The following is a 13,237-nucleotide window of genomic DNA, read 5'->3' as shown; positions in this document are numbered from 1 at the left end:
GGGTGGGAGTATCATCACTCTAAAAAGGGAAGAATTGGGCCCAGCACAAGTTTGAAGCAGCCTTTGAAAAATATCTGGATATTCCTTGCACCATCAAGTGTTTTATTGCATATAAACAACTGTTCCCATATCTTATCATGGGTTTTTATTTTATGTTAGAAGAGGAAATTTGGTCATTTGAACGTTTTAATGATGGAAATTTCCCCTTTAGGGATTAATAATTTCAAGGGTATTTCTAATCCATGTGAAATGTCAGTCTTCTCTTTGCAAGTGTTTCCTGCTTGGGGTTTTTATTGTGATAGGTACCGAAGTTCTCGAGGTATTCCATATGACAGTGGTGGGAAGTTTGCCTCCTTGCACTCTACACTTAGCAGATAAACAGAATGTCCCAAAATTGGGGCTGGAAACCCACCCTGCTTTTTGGTCTTAACTGTCTCGGGAACTTTTGGATTCTCTGCAGACTGCCTGCCTACTGCTGAAAAGGGAAATACTTGGAAAAGCCATGTTGGAGGGGATAACTGAGTGATAATTTGTCCTATATTGAAGGGCTATTTTTAACTCTTTGCATTTTCCATCTCAAAATAATTTGGTTTTTTAGTAATTAATGCACCTCATGATTTTGCTGAATAAGGTGTTACCAGCTGCGTGGGACAGGGTTTAAACATCCCAACCTTGCCACTGTACTCTGTGGCTCTGAAAGCACACAAAAAAGTGTGTTTATATGCTTTGGGACAGTTGGTGACCAGTACTGCTCGATCAGCTGGAAATAGATAACAATGTGCTTTTGTGATATAAGAGTGGGAATTGTCTGATCAATTGTTCAATGCTCACATTTCTGGGTGCCAGAATCTGTCTCGGATCAATGGTTGAAATGCTTGTGCTTCAGGGTGACGTGATGCCAGTTCAGAATTCCTGGTGGCCTGTGTGGTACTGGAAGACGGAATGAAGAATCTGCTTAAAAACTGTCTGAGCTCTTGAGCACTTACAACTCCGCTCAGTGTGAACAACTGTGTTCCTGTGGAGGTTTTTATTCTCCCTTTGGACAAATACTTTTATTTTAGTTACCAGTGCTGTTTGGGTAGTTCAGAGTAAACCAACCTTGATTTGTACCCGTCCCTGACTTTGCCTCTCCCAGAACACTCTCAGGATTCCCTCTGGTCTAACACATTTCAGTGTAGCTTGAAATAGGACTTCCTTCCCTCTCTTCTTAAGGCTAAGATTGTCTCCTCAAGCTGCGCTTCAGATGTTGCCTCTCCCACCTTCTGTGTGGGGAACAGAAGGGGTTTGTGTGTTTTAGGCTCACAGGCTGTAAGGGACGTGATGGATGGGGCAGCTCAGACAGCTGTGGGGGTTTGAGGTACCTCTTGGTCAGGAGAAAAGGCTGATTTTTAGTAGTTCATGGTAATAAATGAGGGCACAGACTGCATTGTGCCCTTCAGAGTAAAGCTGAGATGCTTCAGAAAGATAAGGTGTTTTATCTTTTCTGATCAAACACCTCAAGTAATTCCTAGAGCTTGACTTGAAAGTGAGGAAGAAATGGGTTTGTGTTTACCTGTGCAGAATTTGAAGATGTATTCCTGGCCTGTGTGTAAAACCCAGAAACACACAATAGATACACGACAGAACTTAATCACGGACATCGAAATATGTTTTGGTTTTTCCCCTAGAAAGTTCTTTTTTTTTGTTTTTTATTTCTTTGTTTTTCAGGAACAGAATGGAAGCCTGCATTAAAGGCTTTACTTTGCACCATGAGATCTTCAGTAAAACACAGAGTTGGGGATGGGCTTTTTTTGGAATTTGGTGTTCCATACTGTAAATATTTTTGAAGCACAAAGGGAAGTACGAGGTGTCATTTGGCAAACAAATGCTTCTCTGTAAGGCAGGACCAGAGAGCTGCGGATTAAGGTGGGCCGGGAGAGGGGAGGAGGTGAGGGAACAACAGGGGCACAAAGGGGATTGGGGCATGGGGGTTTTGAGTGTGAAATTTGGAGTGTTTTGTTTGCTGCCCTCAAACAAACGTGGAGGGTGATGTGCCCTCATGGCTTGTTCCTCTTCCTCCTGAAAGTCTTGCAAAGTTGTTTTGTGGAGCTGAAGGAGCCCATGCCATCAGTTGGCCCTGTGTGGAGCAGACAGCTGCTTTTGTTCCTGTGTTAGGCTGTCTTTCCATTTGAAAATGTTTTCAGTGGTGTCCTGTGAAGTTCTCGATCTCAGCGCTAACTTGTGTGTTTTATGCCTTTTTTCAGTGTGATATAAGGTATCTCTTAATTCTTTCTGAGGCTCAGAAGACTGAATAACTAGTCTTTTGAGACATGAGTGTTATGTGGGAGGTGGTGGCTGGTTTTTCTCTTTTCTTTTTTATATATATACAAAGAAATCCTTCAAGCTGGCAGGGACAGCTTTGTGCTTGGGCTAACGTTGGTGTGTAATTGCTGGGTTGTGTGTACACAGGAGCCTTTGCAAGGGGCTGCTGGGGATGTTAGAAATGCTGCCCTAAAAGCGGGACTCCAGAGGAATCACAAAATATTATCCTGGGATTTCCTTGAGTTAATTCTAGTAAACAGTGTAAAATTTGGGGTGTTCCCTAAAGTGGAAAAATAGTATGGGCAGCCTGAGCAGGTATTGAATTTCTATAATATGAAGTACTTTGTGATGGGTGAGTAGGATGTAATTCCCATTTTAGGTGATTAAATAACATTATTTTTTTAACAGAAGAACATATCTACGCCTAAAATTTAGACTGATAACTAGAATTTCTGTTTAGGATGTTATTAGCCAATCTAGTCAGCTTTCTAGGAATTGGGTAAGAATATTCTTGTTGTTTGAGGAGTGTTTGTTGGAATTAGAGTTTTGGGAAAAGATGATGTTGATTAAACTAAGTGATTGCTGTGAGCAATTCTTCAAGTCAGAATGTGAATTTAATTCCTTTGGCCATTAGACCCCTTTGTGCTCTGCTAAAATGAGATCACAAGAGAGGAGACTTTTGTGGGGTTGACAAGTTTGGGGGTTTTTTTATGCTGCATGTTTTGAACTGGAAAATGAATTGTTTTTGACAGCCACACATCTGACTGCTCAGTGATTTTGACCTGCTGTGTGCAGAATGGGTATCACTGTCTCCTATGTTGATGGAACATATAAAATTTCATTTTTTTGGTCCAGTTGATGTTTTGGGTGAAGCAGTGTCGCTAAGAAGTGGATGCCCGTCTTGGTGGATAGATGACGGTCCTCAAAGCTACACTGTGGAGATGGGGTCAGTACCTTTGATATTGGTGTCACAGCCTATTTCTGGAATTCCTGCCACCCTGGAGCAGCAGAGGAGGAAAGGATGGGGCGGTTGGAAGCGCAGCAGTTGATGGAGCAGCGTTTAAAAGCAGGTTAGTTAGATTAGGTTTTGCTGTAATGGGAAGCCGGGTCACAGCACAGAAACCAATGTGCCACGGCACGGATCTGCCTCATCCGAGGGCTGGGCTTTCTGCGAGTTGGCGGCGGGGAAGGAGGTGAGACGATCCGTGAGAGACGCGAAAAGGCGGCGGTTCCGTTCGGGTTTCCCCGTCTGTCGGTGCCTTCCCCCGTGCCCGCGGCGGAGGGGCGCGGGGCGGGCGTTGTGGAGCGGCGCGGGGCCCCCCCCGCGCGCGGGTGGTACAGCGCCGGGCGCGCAGCTGGGGTTGAACGGTACACATTTCTGTTCCGTGCCCAGCCGGCGGGGGGGGCCGCGGCCGTGAGGGAGGGGGCGGCGGGGCAATGGCGGCGGCGGCGCTGAGGGTCGGGGCGGCGCGCGATGGAGGCGTACGTGCTGGAGGACATCCTGGAGGTACGGCCGGGTCGAAAAAGGGGCGGGGTGGCCGGGGCGCCCGGGGCCGCCCCCCGCGCGTTGGGGTGCGGCGGCTCGCTGGGGCCCGGGCGGGAGGCGCGGCCGAACGGGGCCGGGAGGGCTCAGGGGCGCGCACCCCCGGCGGTGACATTGTGGGCACGGTACCGGGGATTTCAGCCACTGCCTGCCGTAACTCGCGCTTTTTAATCCTCATTTGAGCCAGTGTTTCATTTTCATGGATTCACAGGATCAGGGAATGGTTCGGGTGGGAAGGGACCTTCCAGGTCAGCTGGTTCCAGCTCCCTGCCATGAGCAGGGACACCTTCCACTATCTCAGGTTGCTCCAAGCCCTGTCCAACCTGGCCTTGGACACTTCCAGGGATGGGGCAGCCACAGCTTCTTTGGGCAACCTGTGCCAGGGCCTCCCCACCCTCACAGGGAAGGATTCCTTCCTAATATTCAATCTAAACCTCCTCTCTTTCAATTTGAAGCTGTTTCCCCTTGTCCTGTCACTTCAGGCCCTTTTAAGTTTCCTTCAGGGACTGCAAGGCCGCAGTTATGTCACCCTGAAGCCTTTTTCTTCTCCAGGCTGAACAATCTCAATTCTCTCAGCCTTTTCTCACAGTAGAGCTGCTCAATTCCTCTGATCATCTTGGTGGCCTTCTCTGGACTCACTCCAACAGGTCCATGTCCTTCCAGTGCTGGGACCCCAGAGCTGGATGTAGCACTGCAGGTGGGGTCTCACCAGAGCAGAGGGGCACGTTTTTGCACCATGTAATTTCTGTTACTGCCTTTCCAGTTGTCTCAAGCATAGCCTGCTCTTGCTTCCTCTGCAGAAGCAGATCTCCCTCTGCAGCAGTCATGAAATAAATGACATTATCCCTTCCTGTGAGGCTGAGTTGGAAATGCCCTTTCAGCCAAATGGAGAGGCCAGCCTAGAAATGGTAAAGTGAAACTCATGTTCCAAGTGACACAGGTCTCTATTCCAGGTTATATTCACTGTAATAGTTCAAAGAAGTGTTCACTGGCACAGGTTGCCCAGAGGAGCTGTGGCCACCCCATCCCTGGCAGTGTCCAAGGCCAGGTTGGACAGGGCTTGGAGCATATTGGTCTAGTGGGAGGTGTCCCTGCCCATGGGAGTTGTAACTAAAATGAGTTTTAAGGTCCCTTCCAACCCAAACCATTCCATGAAATACCTTTTTCTTGTTCCTGTGGTTATTCAGGTTTTGCAAGCAAAAACATGATTTCATTGCCAGATGACTTGTCAAAATATTTGCATGTATTCTTTATTGTAACAAGAAGCTGCTACCTTATTAACTGCTGTCAGAATTCACACAAAGCAGTTCTTCCAGTGATGCTGAGCTTGTAGGCTTTTTCCCTTAGTGGCCACACTTAGGTTGCTCTAAAATTTTAAATCAGTGTGAATACTTGGTGTTAACTTCCGTGTGACCCTTGGAACTGTTTGGCATAACTGCATCCAGAATATTAACTCAGCTGTTCACTTTGTGCTGAAGAAACCAGCGCAGATGTGTGAGCAAGGCATTTCCACCAGCGTCTGTTTGTGTGGCTGGGCTTGTGTGGGGAGGTAGGAAGAGCAAGAGTGAACTGGGCTTTGTGCCACCAAACAAATATTTCAGTACTTCACTTGTCTCCTTGCATACTGAAAGCTTTTTTTTTTTTTCTTTGTTTTAACCACAATTGTTATGTGAAGCTTTATTGTATGTCAAATTAATAAGGTATGTGGTGCTTATTAATAGTCCCGTTTGGAAAGGCAGTTGGGAAGTTAATTTTGTCAGTATAGCAGAATTTTGGGGTTGTTGTGTGACTTGAGCAATTACGTCTTTGCTTCTCAGAGTGGATGTGGTGGCTTTTCTTTCGATAATTTCGTCACATTCTCTTCCTGGTCACAAGACCGACCGGATCCAGGTAAAACATCCTCAGGAATCAAGAATGGCTTGTCTGGCCTGGGCTGTGTGTGAATGAGGGGTTGAATCAGTCCATGAATCCCTGGTAGCAGTGGAAGCTGTTCATAATTTCTTAGCACATCAGTAGAGGCGAAGTAATTGTCCTGCATTCCAGGACGTGTCCAGAAATACAGCTTCGTTCCCTCAGAACACGTTCCTGTTGTAACTTGGAGCAGTGTGTTTAAGGTGTGTGTCTTATTTTCCCATTTCAGGGCTTTTTATCTCCCGTGGAGCAGTTTCTGGTGCTCGTTCCAGGACAGCAGCATGAAGGTTGAGAGACCTGCTCTTGCTTATGCAGCAGGATCTGTCACCTGTTTTGCATTGAACATACCAGGAATTATGTAGTATGTGGTTAAATTTGGAGTGATCAGACCTTGCCTCTTCACAAAATCTTCAAGAATGGTTTCCCTCTAAGTTGGTTATAATTTAAAATAGGGAAAAAAAGATGTTTTCTGTAGAGTGCTAGTTCTGTTGAGTTAGCGCAGAGACCGAGGTTCAGATGTTGTTGAGGCCCTTCCTGCAAGGGGTGTGTGAGTGCTTCTGGGGCCAAAATCCCTTCTGAGGGATGAAGCAGAACTAAGTCTTCAGCAAATGTAATGCAGTAGCAGGCAGGCATGGCTGTCAGCCCAGAGGATTTCATGTGTCGTCCTGGCTACCCTGTGCTTAGGCCACCTTCAAAGAAGGTGCACTTGGTGCGGAACTGGAGCTGCTTTGCTGCTCTCAGCTGAAGGTGAACGTTGTCCTGGCTCTGGCGCTTGAATCTGGCATTGAAAGCTCTGTGTGGGAATACAGTTGAGTGAAATTACAGCACCGTGGGGTAAATGTGCAGTCAGCTTCCGTTCACTTGGGTCTTCTGCTCCTGAACCCTGGCCACGCTTGTTGGTTGATGTGTGACCTTACTGACACAAGGCCTTTTTTGTTAGTGTAACCTTTCGGGTTTTGGCTTTTGTGTGCCAGTGGAGGAATAATTACATTACAGGAGACCTCAGAATGGTATTCAGAGTGGGTGTAAACCTGTAGTTGTGCTTTTGCTGCTTGAGTCAGTCAACAGAAACATTCTCTGGGGTGGGAGAATAGGTTCTGTCCTGACAGATGAGGATGTGGTCTGCATTATTGTGTGCTGGACTCGGGCTGCTAGCTCAGAAACCCACTTAGGAAGCTTAGGAGAGTGGAGGGGTAAATTTGTATTTGCTCTGTTGATTTGAGACTTCTGAAGAGAGCAGCCACGTGCTCTGACCTTCAGGTTCTTTTGAAAGCTGGTTTGTGCTCAGCTTTAGGGAGGCAGACTGGAGTCCAGCACAAGCCCGTATGTGGCACTTCCTTTGTGTCCTTACTAACTGCTTTTATGTCCTTCAGCTTTGTGGTGTAAGGTAAATATCTCCCACCTGCCTTGAGCTGAAACATGAAATCAGACAAAAAAAATCTTCATTTGTTACTGTGATATTGGGAGTATTTCCTGACTGCTCCATGGAACACCGATGGAAGGGAGAGCAAACATGGAATAGCAGAGTCATGTCTACAATGCACGTTCAGAGATCAGGGAGGCCTCTGCAATGCAATTTTTCTTTCCTTTAACAGGCCAAGGCTTTTAATATTTATAAACATTGTAGTCTCTTAGTCTGAAGATTAAAATCAGCATTATATTGCAGTATTTGGGCATTAGTAGCTTTCCCACGTTCCAGCTCTTAAAGAGGCTAATCCTTTCCCTGTTTTCTTTGTCACAGTTTCTCTTGGTAATCTTGTCTGGTTTACTTTTTACCTGTTTTCCTATCTTGTTAAAGAGTCTACCTGTATGAAGTTGGTATCAGGCACTAATGTGCTCCAGCGTTCCCTGGTGATTTCCATCATAGAATATCCTGAGTGATTCCGGGTCCTTTGGAGCTGCTCTGCTCAAACTGCCTCATCTGCCCATTTTTGCTTGGGACAAGCATGTGTTGAACCTTGTAGAAAAACAAATCCTATCTTGGATTTCTGTTACTTGCCCCCTCCCAGCTGATTTGATCAGACTGTTGTGCAGGGCAGGGAGCGGGAGCTGGGTTCCCTTGTATGGGAAGTAAAATCTGGGAGATGGAATTTCTCCAGATCTTAAGCTGTTTCTCCTTGACTTGCAGGAAGAGGATACAAGCTTGATGGTATAATTTGGAACCATTCTTGTTATTTATGCTTTATTGCTTTATCTTTTTCAGTAATGGTTTGTTCTTGGTGCAGTAATATGAAAAGGCAATTATTGTACGAGAAACCTCTAAGGCAGTAAAGCAACTTCATGCTTGGTAACTGCTGTTGAAAGGTCAGTGTTATTCAGTGGTCGTGTCTGCCAGTGAGGGCCTTGCTAATTGGGAAAGCTTAACCAAGGCCTAGACTAGTGGGTGGGCTACGTGATTTGCAAAGGTCTCTTTGGACCCAGGCTCTTCATCTTTTAAGCTGTTTGTTCAGATTGAGTCCTTAATGAAAAACATGGAGAGAATTGAGAGAGGTCTTTCAGACGTGGATTTATTTAGGTTTTTTCCCCCTTTTTTGCACCCTCCGTATATCCTGTCTTTAAACTTCCATGGAAATGTGTAAAAAGGTTGTTTTCATGGCTAAGGTACTCATTCCTTTTTTCCTGCATGTGCCTGAAATCTCTTCAGATCTTTGCCTTGCTGGAATTTACTGACTGTGTTGACTGATGGGAAGTCACATGCTCTAAAGCTGTAACCCACACTCAAAACAACCTGTTGCACTGCCTCAGCATCAGAATCCTGTGGGAAGGAAACCCAGGGAACTGCCTGGTATAAATAGTGCTTCTCTGTCGCTTTGTGCCCGTGTAAACATGGAATAAATATGGGAAAATATCTTTGTGGAACAGCTGTGATTGGAAGTATTAAGAGGAGAGTAGACATCAAAATTATGGTAATTTGAAGTAACTTGGCGTGTGATGTTTATATCTAACATGGGAAGCCAACAGTGGAAAGGAAGGACTCCACTTAAATTGTTTTCTTTGCCCTTAAACCTTGACTTACTTTTTTTTAATAGAGCCTGGTTTTGATATGATGGGGAAAATAGATACATTTGGATATAGTCATACTTGTGCCTTGCTTTAGCTACCTTCACAAGTCTGTTCATTTACCATATGTAAAAACTGTTCAAATCTGTTCAATATGCAGCAGCTTTCAGTTGGGTGTGCCAAATAGAGCAAAAAAAAAAATTGTAATTCATTTATTAGGTATGTCTAACAGTAGTTTGTATTGGTGGAAGAATTCAGTGGCTGTCAGGCTTGTCAGAATTTTAACCAAATGAGTCAAAATTATTAGAAATAATTCCTTCTGTGCTCAGTTCCCCAGGCGGTAACAATAGGAATTCTAATCAGATACTGAATCCAACTGTCTCCTGCTGTAACTTTATCCTCCTGCTTCTCTGTGGAAGAGAAGGTTGGTGAACTAGGCCATACTGATTCTTTCATTGAAAAAAATCCTCCCATTGTAAATGCCAAAAAAGGGAAGGAAATCCGCGTTGAGTTTCAGCTGGTTCATTGCAGTGCTTTGTTGGGCTCAGTTTTGGGCAGTGTCAGTGTGGTCTGTGGTTTGGGACAGTGGCACAGCTGTTTATCCAGTGAACTTTACAGGGCAGGAAGAAATACCGAGGAATTAAATGGGAATAACTCGAGGTAATGTCAAAACTCTTGACCTAACTAGTCATATCCTCCCAAACTGCTTTTGGTTTAACTTTATAAATATCTCTACATAATACTTTGACTTGGTTATGCTGCATGATGAGAGATACCAGCAATTATTACTAACAGTAATTATTTCAGCAAGATAATTACATGGAGAAATGTAGAGGTCCTCTAAGGACCTCTGGTTTCTACTGTCCCCTCCCTGATCCTGGTGGGTTAAATTGAATGTGGGCTGCAGAACTTCTGGAGGCAGGATACAAGCAAATTCTTGTCATCTGCACGGGGAGGGGGGGGGGAAGGATTTCTATAACTTGCTCTGCAGTTGAATGGCACTTGGCATTTGGTTTTCTTATGATGAACCCTTTTCCTGATCTCCATTTAAAACACTTTCCTTACTGAACCATTCCTGAGTCCCCAGGCTCCACTGGATGGTGAGTCTTGGGCAGTAGCAGCTTTGCTGGTGTCTTTGCTGTTTCCTGCCTTGGGAAGTTAAGGTGAGGGGAATGGGAGCTAAACCTGCATGAGCTAAACAACCTAGCCATTTCACTTAAACTTTGGGCACGCTGGAAATAAAATGTGCATCTGCCGAGTCTCCATCTTTTTTTTGTCAGTAGAGAAATGTTTGACATCTCTGTCCTTCCAGGAACAATAATTTCCTTTGCATTGTGTAGTTTTTCTTGTTTCTAACGTGCTTCAGTGTCCACATGTCCTGTCCATCGGTCACTTAGTGTAGCATGGCTTGGGTAAAGGAGCTAGCACCTGCCATCAAGAAAGACAAGTTGTGGGACAAAGAAACCACATTTCTTTGGTTCTTCTGGACCCTGGAATAGTGTTTTGCGTTGGGACTGTGAAGGGAGGGGTGGAGTTGTCTCGTGGGGTGCTGTGTCAGTGGACTGATGCTCTAATTGTTCTGGTGGTGGGAAGGCAAAGCTGTGATTAAGCCAAGCAACACATGGCGTTGCTCGAGGAAAAGAATTTGTTCTCACGTTGCTGCTTTTTGCTTTACATATCTGCTCCCCAGTAGATACTGTATTGCTGTGAAGAAGCCCATGCACATGTCAGTGTTTCATTCATGCCAGAGGGAATTCTGAGTTGGACTGGAACAGAGTAGCTGTTTGTGTGTTCATCCTGTCCCTCCTCCACATGTCCTCCTTCCCTTCTGCTGCCTCATCCTTCGGTGCAGAGCACTTGCTGTCGTGAAGAGCAGCCGACCAAAACTACTTACAGAAGGGAAAGATTCCCTGCCAAATTTGTGTAAGAAAACATGTGGGCAGCTTAAAACTATTTCTGTTTCAAGCCCAACTGGTGGTGTGCAGTTCAGGCCGCTCGCTCACTGCGTTTTGTGCTCAGTAGCCACAGCGAGTGAATGAGTAAATCTGTGTGTCCTTTGGGTGACTGCTGCCTGAACTGCACATGGCAGAGTATGGGCAAGAGCGGTCAGAACTGAGAGTCTGAGAGGATTTCCTTGTAGCAGGAACACTGAGGAAGAAATAGGCAGCTTAGATGCATTTGCAGTAATGTTTTTCAAGGCTTTTATTCTGCAGTGTTTTCTTGGAGGAGAGAAATGGTTCTGGAGGGAGAATGGGTTATACATAGTGGGCAAAACAGGCAGACTGGAGTGGGAGGAGAACAGCTTTTCTTCCTTGCAGTGGTGGGAGAGATGGATGGATGTCTGTCAGGGACGTGTCTTTTCCTCCAGAGTGGATCTCCACCTTCCTGAGCACAGGCAAAGGGACGGTGTGCTGCCTTGGAGGGGACAGGGAGGGCTGGGGAGATGCTGTGTGACAGTGCTTTTTGTAGAGCACAGCGGGGTTCCTTAAATCCCTGCTGCTATTTTGGACTCTCTATTTTGATTTGTGCCTTTCCCAGCAAGGTGGTGGAGAGGGCTGGGAGGTGCAGTGAGGTGCATGTGTTGCACCACAGCTGGGTGATTCCCTCAGTGTTCTGAGGAAAACTCTCCAGGTGGTTTTTGGACATGAGAAGGTGTTCGAGGTGCTGCTACAGCAGTGAAGGTGGAGTTGTTTGTGCAGCAGGGAAATGGGTTCCCTTAGTTTTGCTGGTAACTGAAGGGCTTTGTGGCTGGGAAGGGGAAGTCTCCTAAGCATCAGGTTTGTGTGCAGCCTGGATCCAGTTGAGCAGTAAATGGGTGTGATGCACAGAGCCTCTCAGGTGTCTGCTGGATTCACAAAGGTTGATCATGTTTTTGTGGAATGGTGGCACTGTGGGCTCCCTTTCCCATGACAGCAGTGCATGGGAGCATCATCACTGTGGAGACAAGGACAGCTGCTCCTGCTGGGTGGGTGGCTGTGGGTGCTGGTGGTGGGTTCCTACAGACACTGTCATGGGGGCTACACTCCAAAAAAAAAAAAAAAAAGAGCTGTTATCTGGAAACCTTTAGGTAAGGCAAGGAGTTTCCTAGAGACAAGGGACATGGTGTTTGAGTCAAAGGAGAGCATTAGGAATCAGAATAACTTGTGACATAATACAAGGTTTTTAATCCTTTATTTCTGTTCCTATTATTTCTCCTGTCCTGTAATTTTATCAGTCTGTATATCTCAGCATCTGTGTTTGGGGATGAAAATATGTGGGCAAACGTGGATCACTTGCCTTCTGATATTGTTGAAGGAAATTCCTGTTGGCTTTGTAGCTTGTCTGCATGTCAAAACTTCCATGGAATGGACATCTGTCTGTCTTCTGTTGAAAAGCTTTGGGGTGTAAATGAGCATGTGAGCTGCCCTCTGTTTTGGAGGCAAATTTGGCTTTTAGATCAGAGTTGGGAAACAGAAAGAAATAAGTCATTTGACAGCAATTAGGGCCCAGGAGTATGCTCCTGGTGGGAATCATAGCTGCTGTCCCACTGCTGTAGTCCTTGCAGCCGCAGGAGGAACGTGGCCAAGCTGACTAGGCTGATTGCTGAAAGTCTGTGCTGGCTGCGAAATGCTTTCTGGCACATTTAGTGTAAAAATCTCAAGCATCTCTTGGTGAAGACTGGGAAAATCCGTGGTTTGTCTCTGCTTAACCTTAGAAATGGAGCGTACTCTGTCAGGGAAATGCACCGTGTGGAGGCTTCCTTGGGGGAAATGTGTTTGCAACAGATAGAGGTGATTGAGATTGAGGGGTAGGGGGGTGGTCTTGCCTGTGACTGACACCATGAGCTATAAAACCTCTGGATCTGCATGGATTGCGAAGTTCAGCAGCTTCCTTGGCATGGACTCCCAAGCAGAAGAGCTGCTCTGGGTCATCTGGGGGCCAGCTGCACTGTGAGGAGAGAGCGTGCCTTCGGATCGGAGCCACTCCTGCATGGACACTGCAGCTCGCTGTGAGCAAACCTGGGGGAGGGCAAGGCCCCACAGCTCTCTCTGCCCAGGGCTTTATTGCTGCTGCCTTTGTCCACATCCAAGTTCGGATGTCATGTTCGCATTGTTCAGCTGGGCTGAGCTACAGTCCTTAGAAAAACAACTTGTTTCGGCTGGAAAGGGATGGGTGTGCACAGTTCTGAGCTGAAACTTCGACACAGTGTGTCGGGCCAGGGAAAGCAAAGAAGGGAAAAATAGTCCAGGAAAAAGCATTTGTGAGAAGTTGGGCCACTTTTAGTGGTGCAAAGCTGCTGTAAACTCCCTTCTCTAAGGATTAGGGAAGGGTCGTGGTGTGTTACAACAAAGGCTGAGAGTAACAGAGAAATGGCTGCTTACTGAGCTGTGAAAAGAAAGCTCAAGGTGCTTCTCCTTGAAGACTCCACAGGCGACAAATGTGTAGACAAGCCCCCTGAAGTTAATCAGTAATAGTGTCCTAGTTAGAACAGCTGGGACCAGT

General features: G+C 46.0%; 1 protein-coding gene across 8 annotated transcripts in view; it reads left to right on the top strand.

Moving 5' to 3' along the window:
• Nucleotides 1-3,750: 3,750 nt before the first annotated feature.
• The window catches only part of ANKRD17 (ankyrin repeat domain 17), a 53,940-nt gene continuing 44,453 nt past the window's right edge, over nt 3,751-13,237 (top strand). For 7 of the 8 annotated variants that reach the window (XM_029964543.1, XM_029964544.1, XM_029964542.1 and 4 more), the window contains exon 1: nt 3,751-3,808. In XM_029964543.1, the coding sequence (XP_029820403.1) occupies nt 3,776-3,808 (33 nt within the window). In that variant the 5' untranslated portion in view covers nt 3,751-3,775. The remainder of the gene's footprint in view (nt 3,809-13,237) is intronic. The other variant, XM_025896318.2, reaches the window with a different exon arrangement.

Source organism: Manacus vitellinus, unplaced genomic scaffold (genome assembly GCF_001715985.3).
Source record: "Manacus vitellinus isolate BGI_N305 unplaced genomic scaffold, ASM171598v3 scaffold_73_pilon, whole genome shotgun sequence".
Taxonomy (NCBI): domain Eukaryota; kingdom Metazoa; phylum Chordata; class Aves; order Passeriformes; family Pipridae; genus Manacus; species Manacus vitellinus.
Note: the sequence above shows the minus strand (reverse complement) of the source record. Positions and strands in the feature narration are given on the sequence as shown.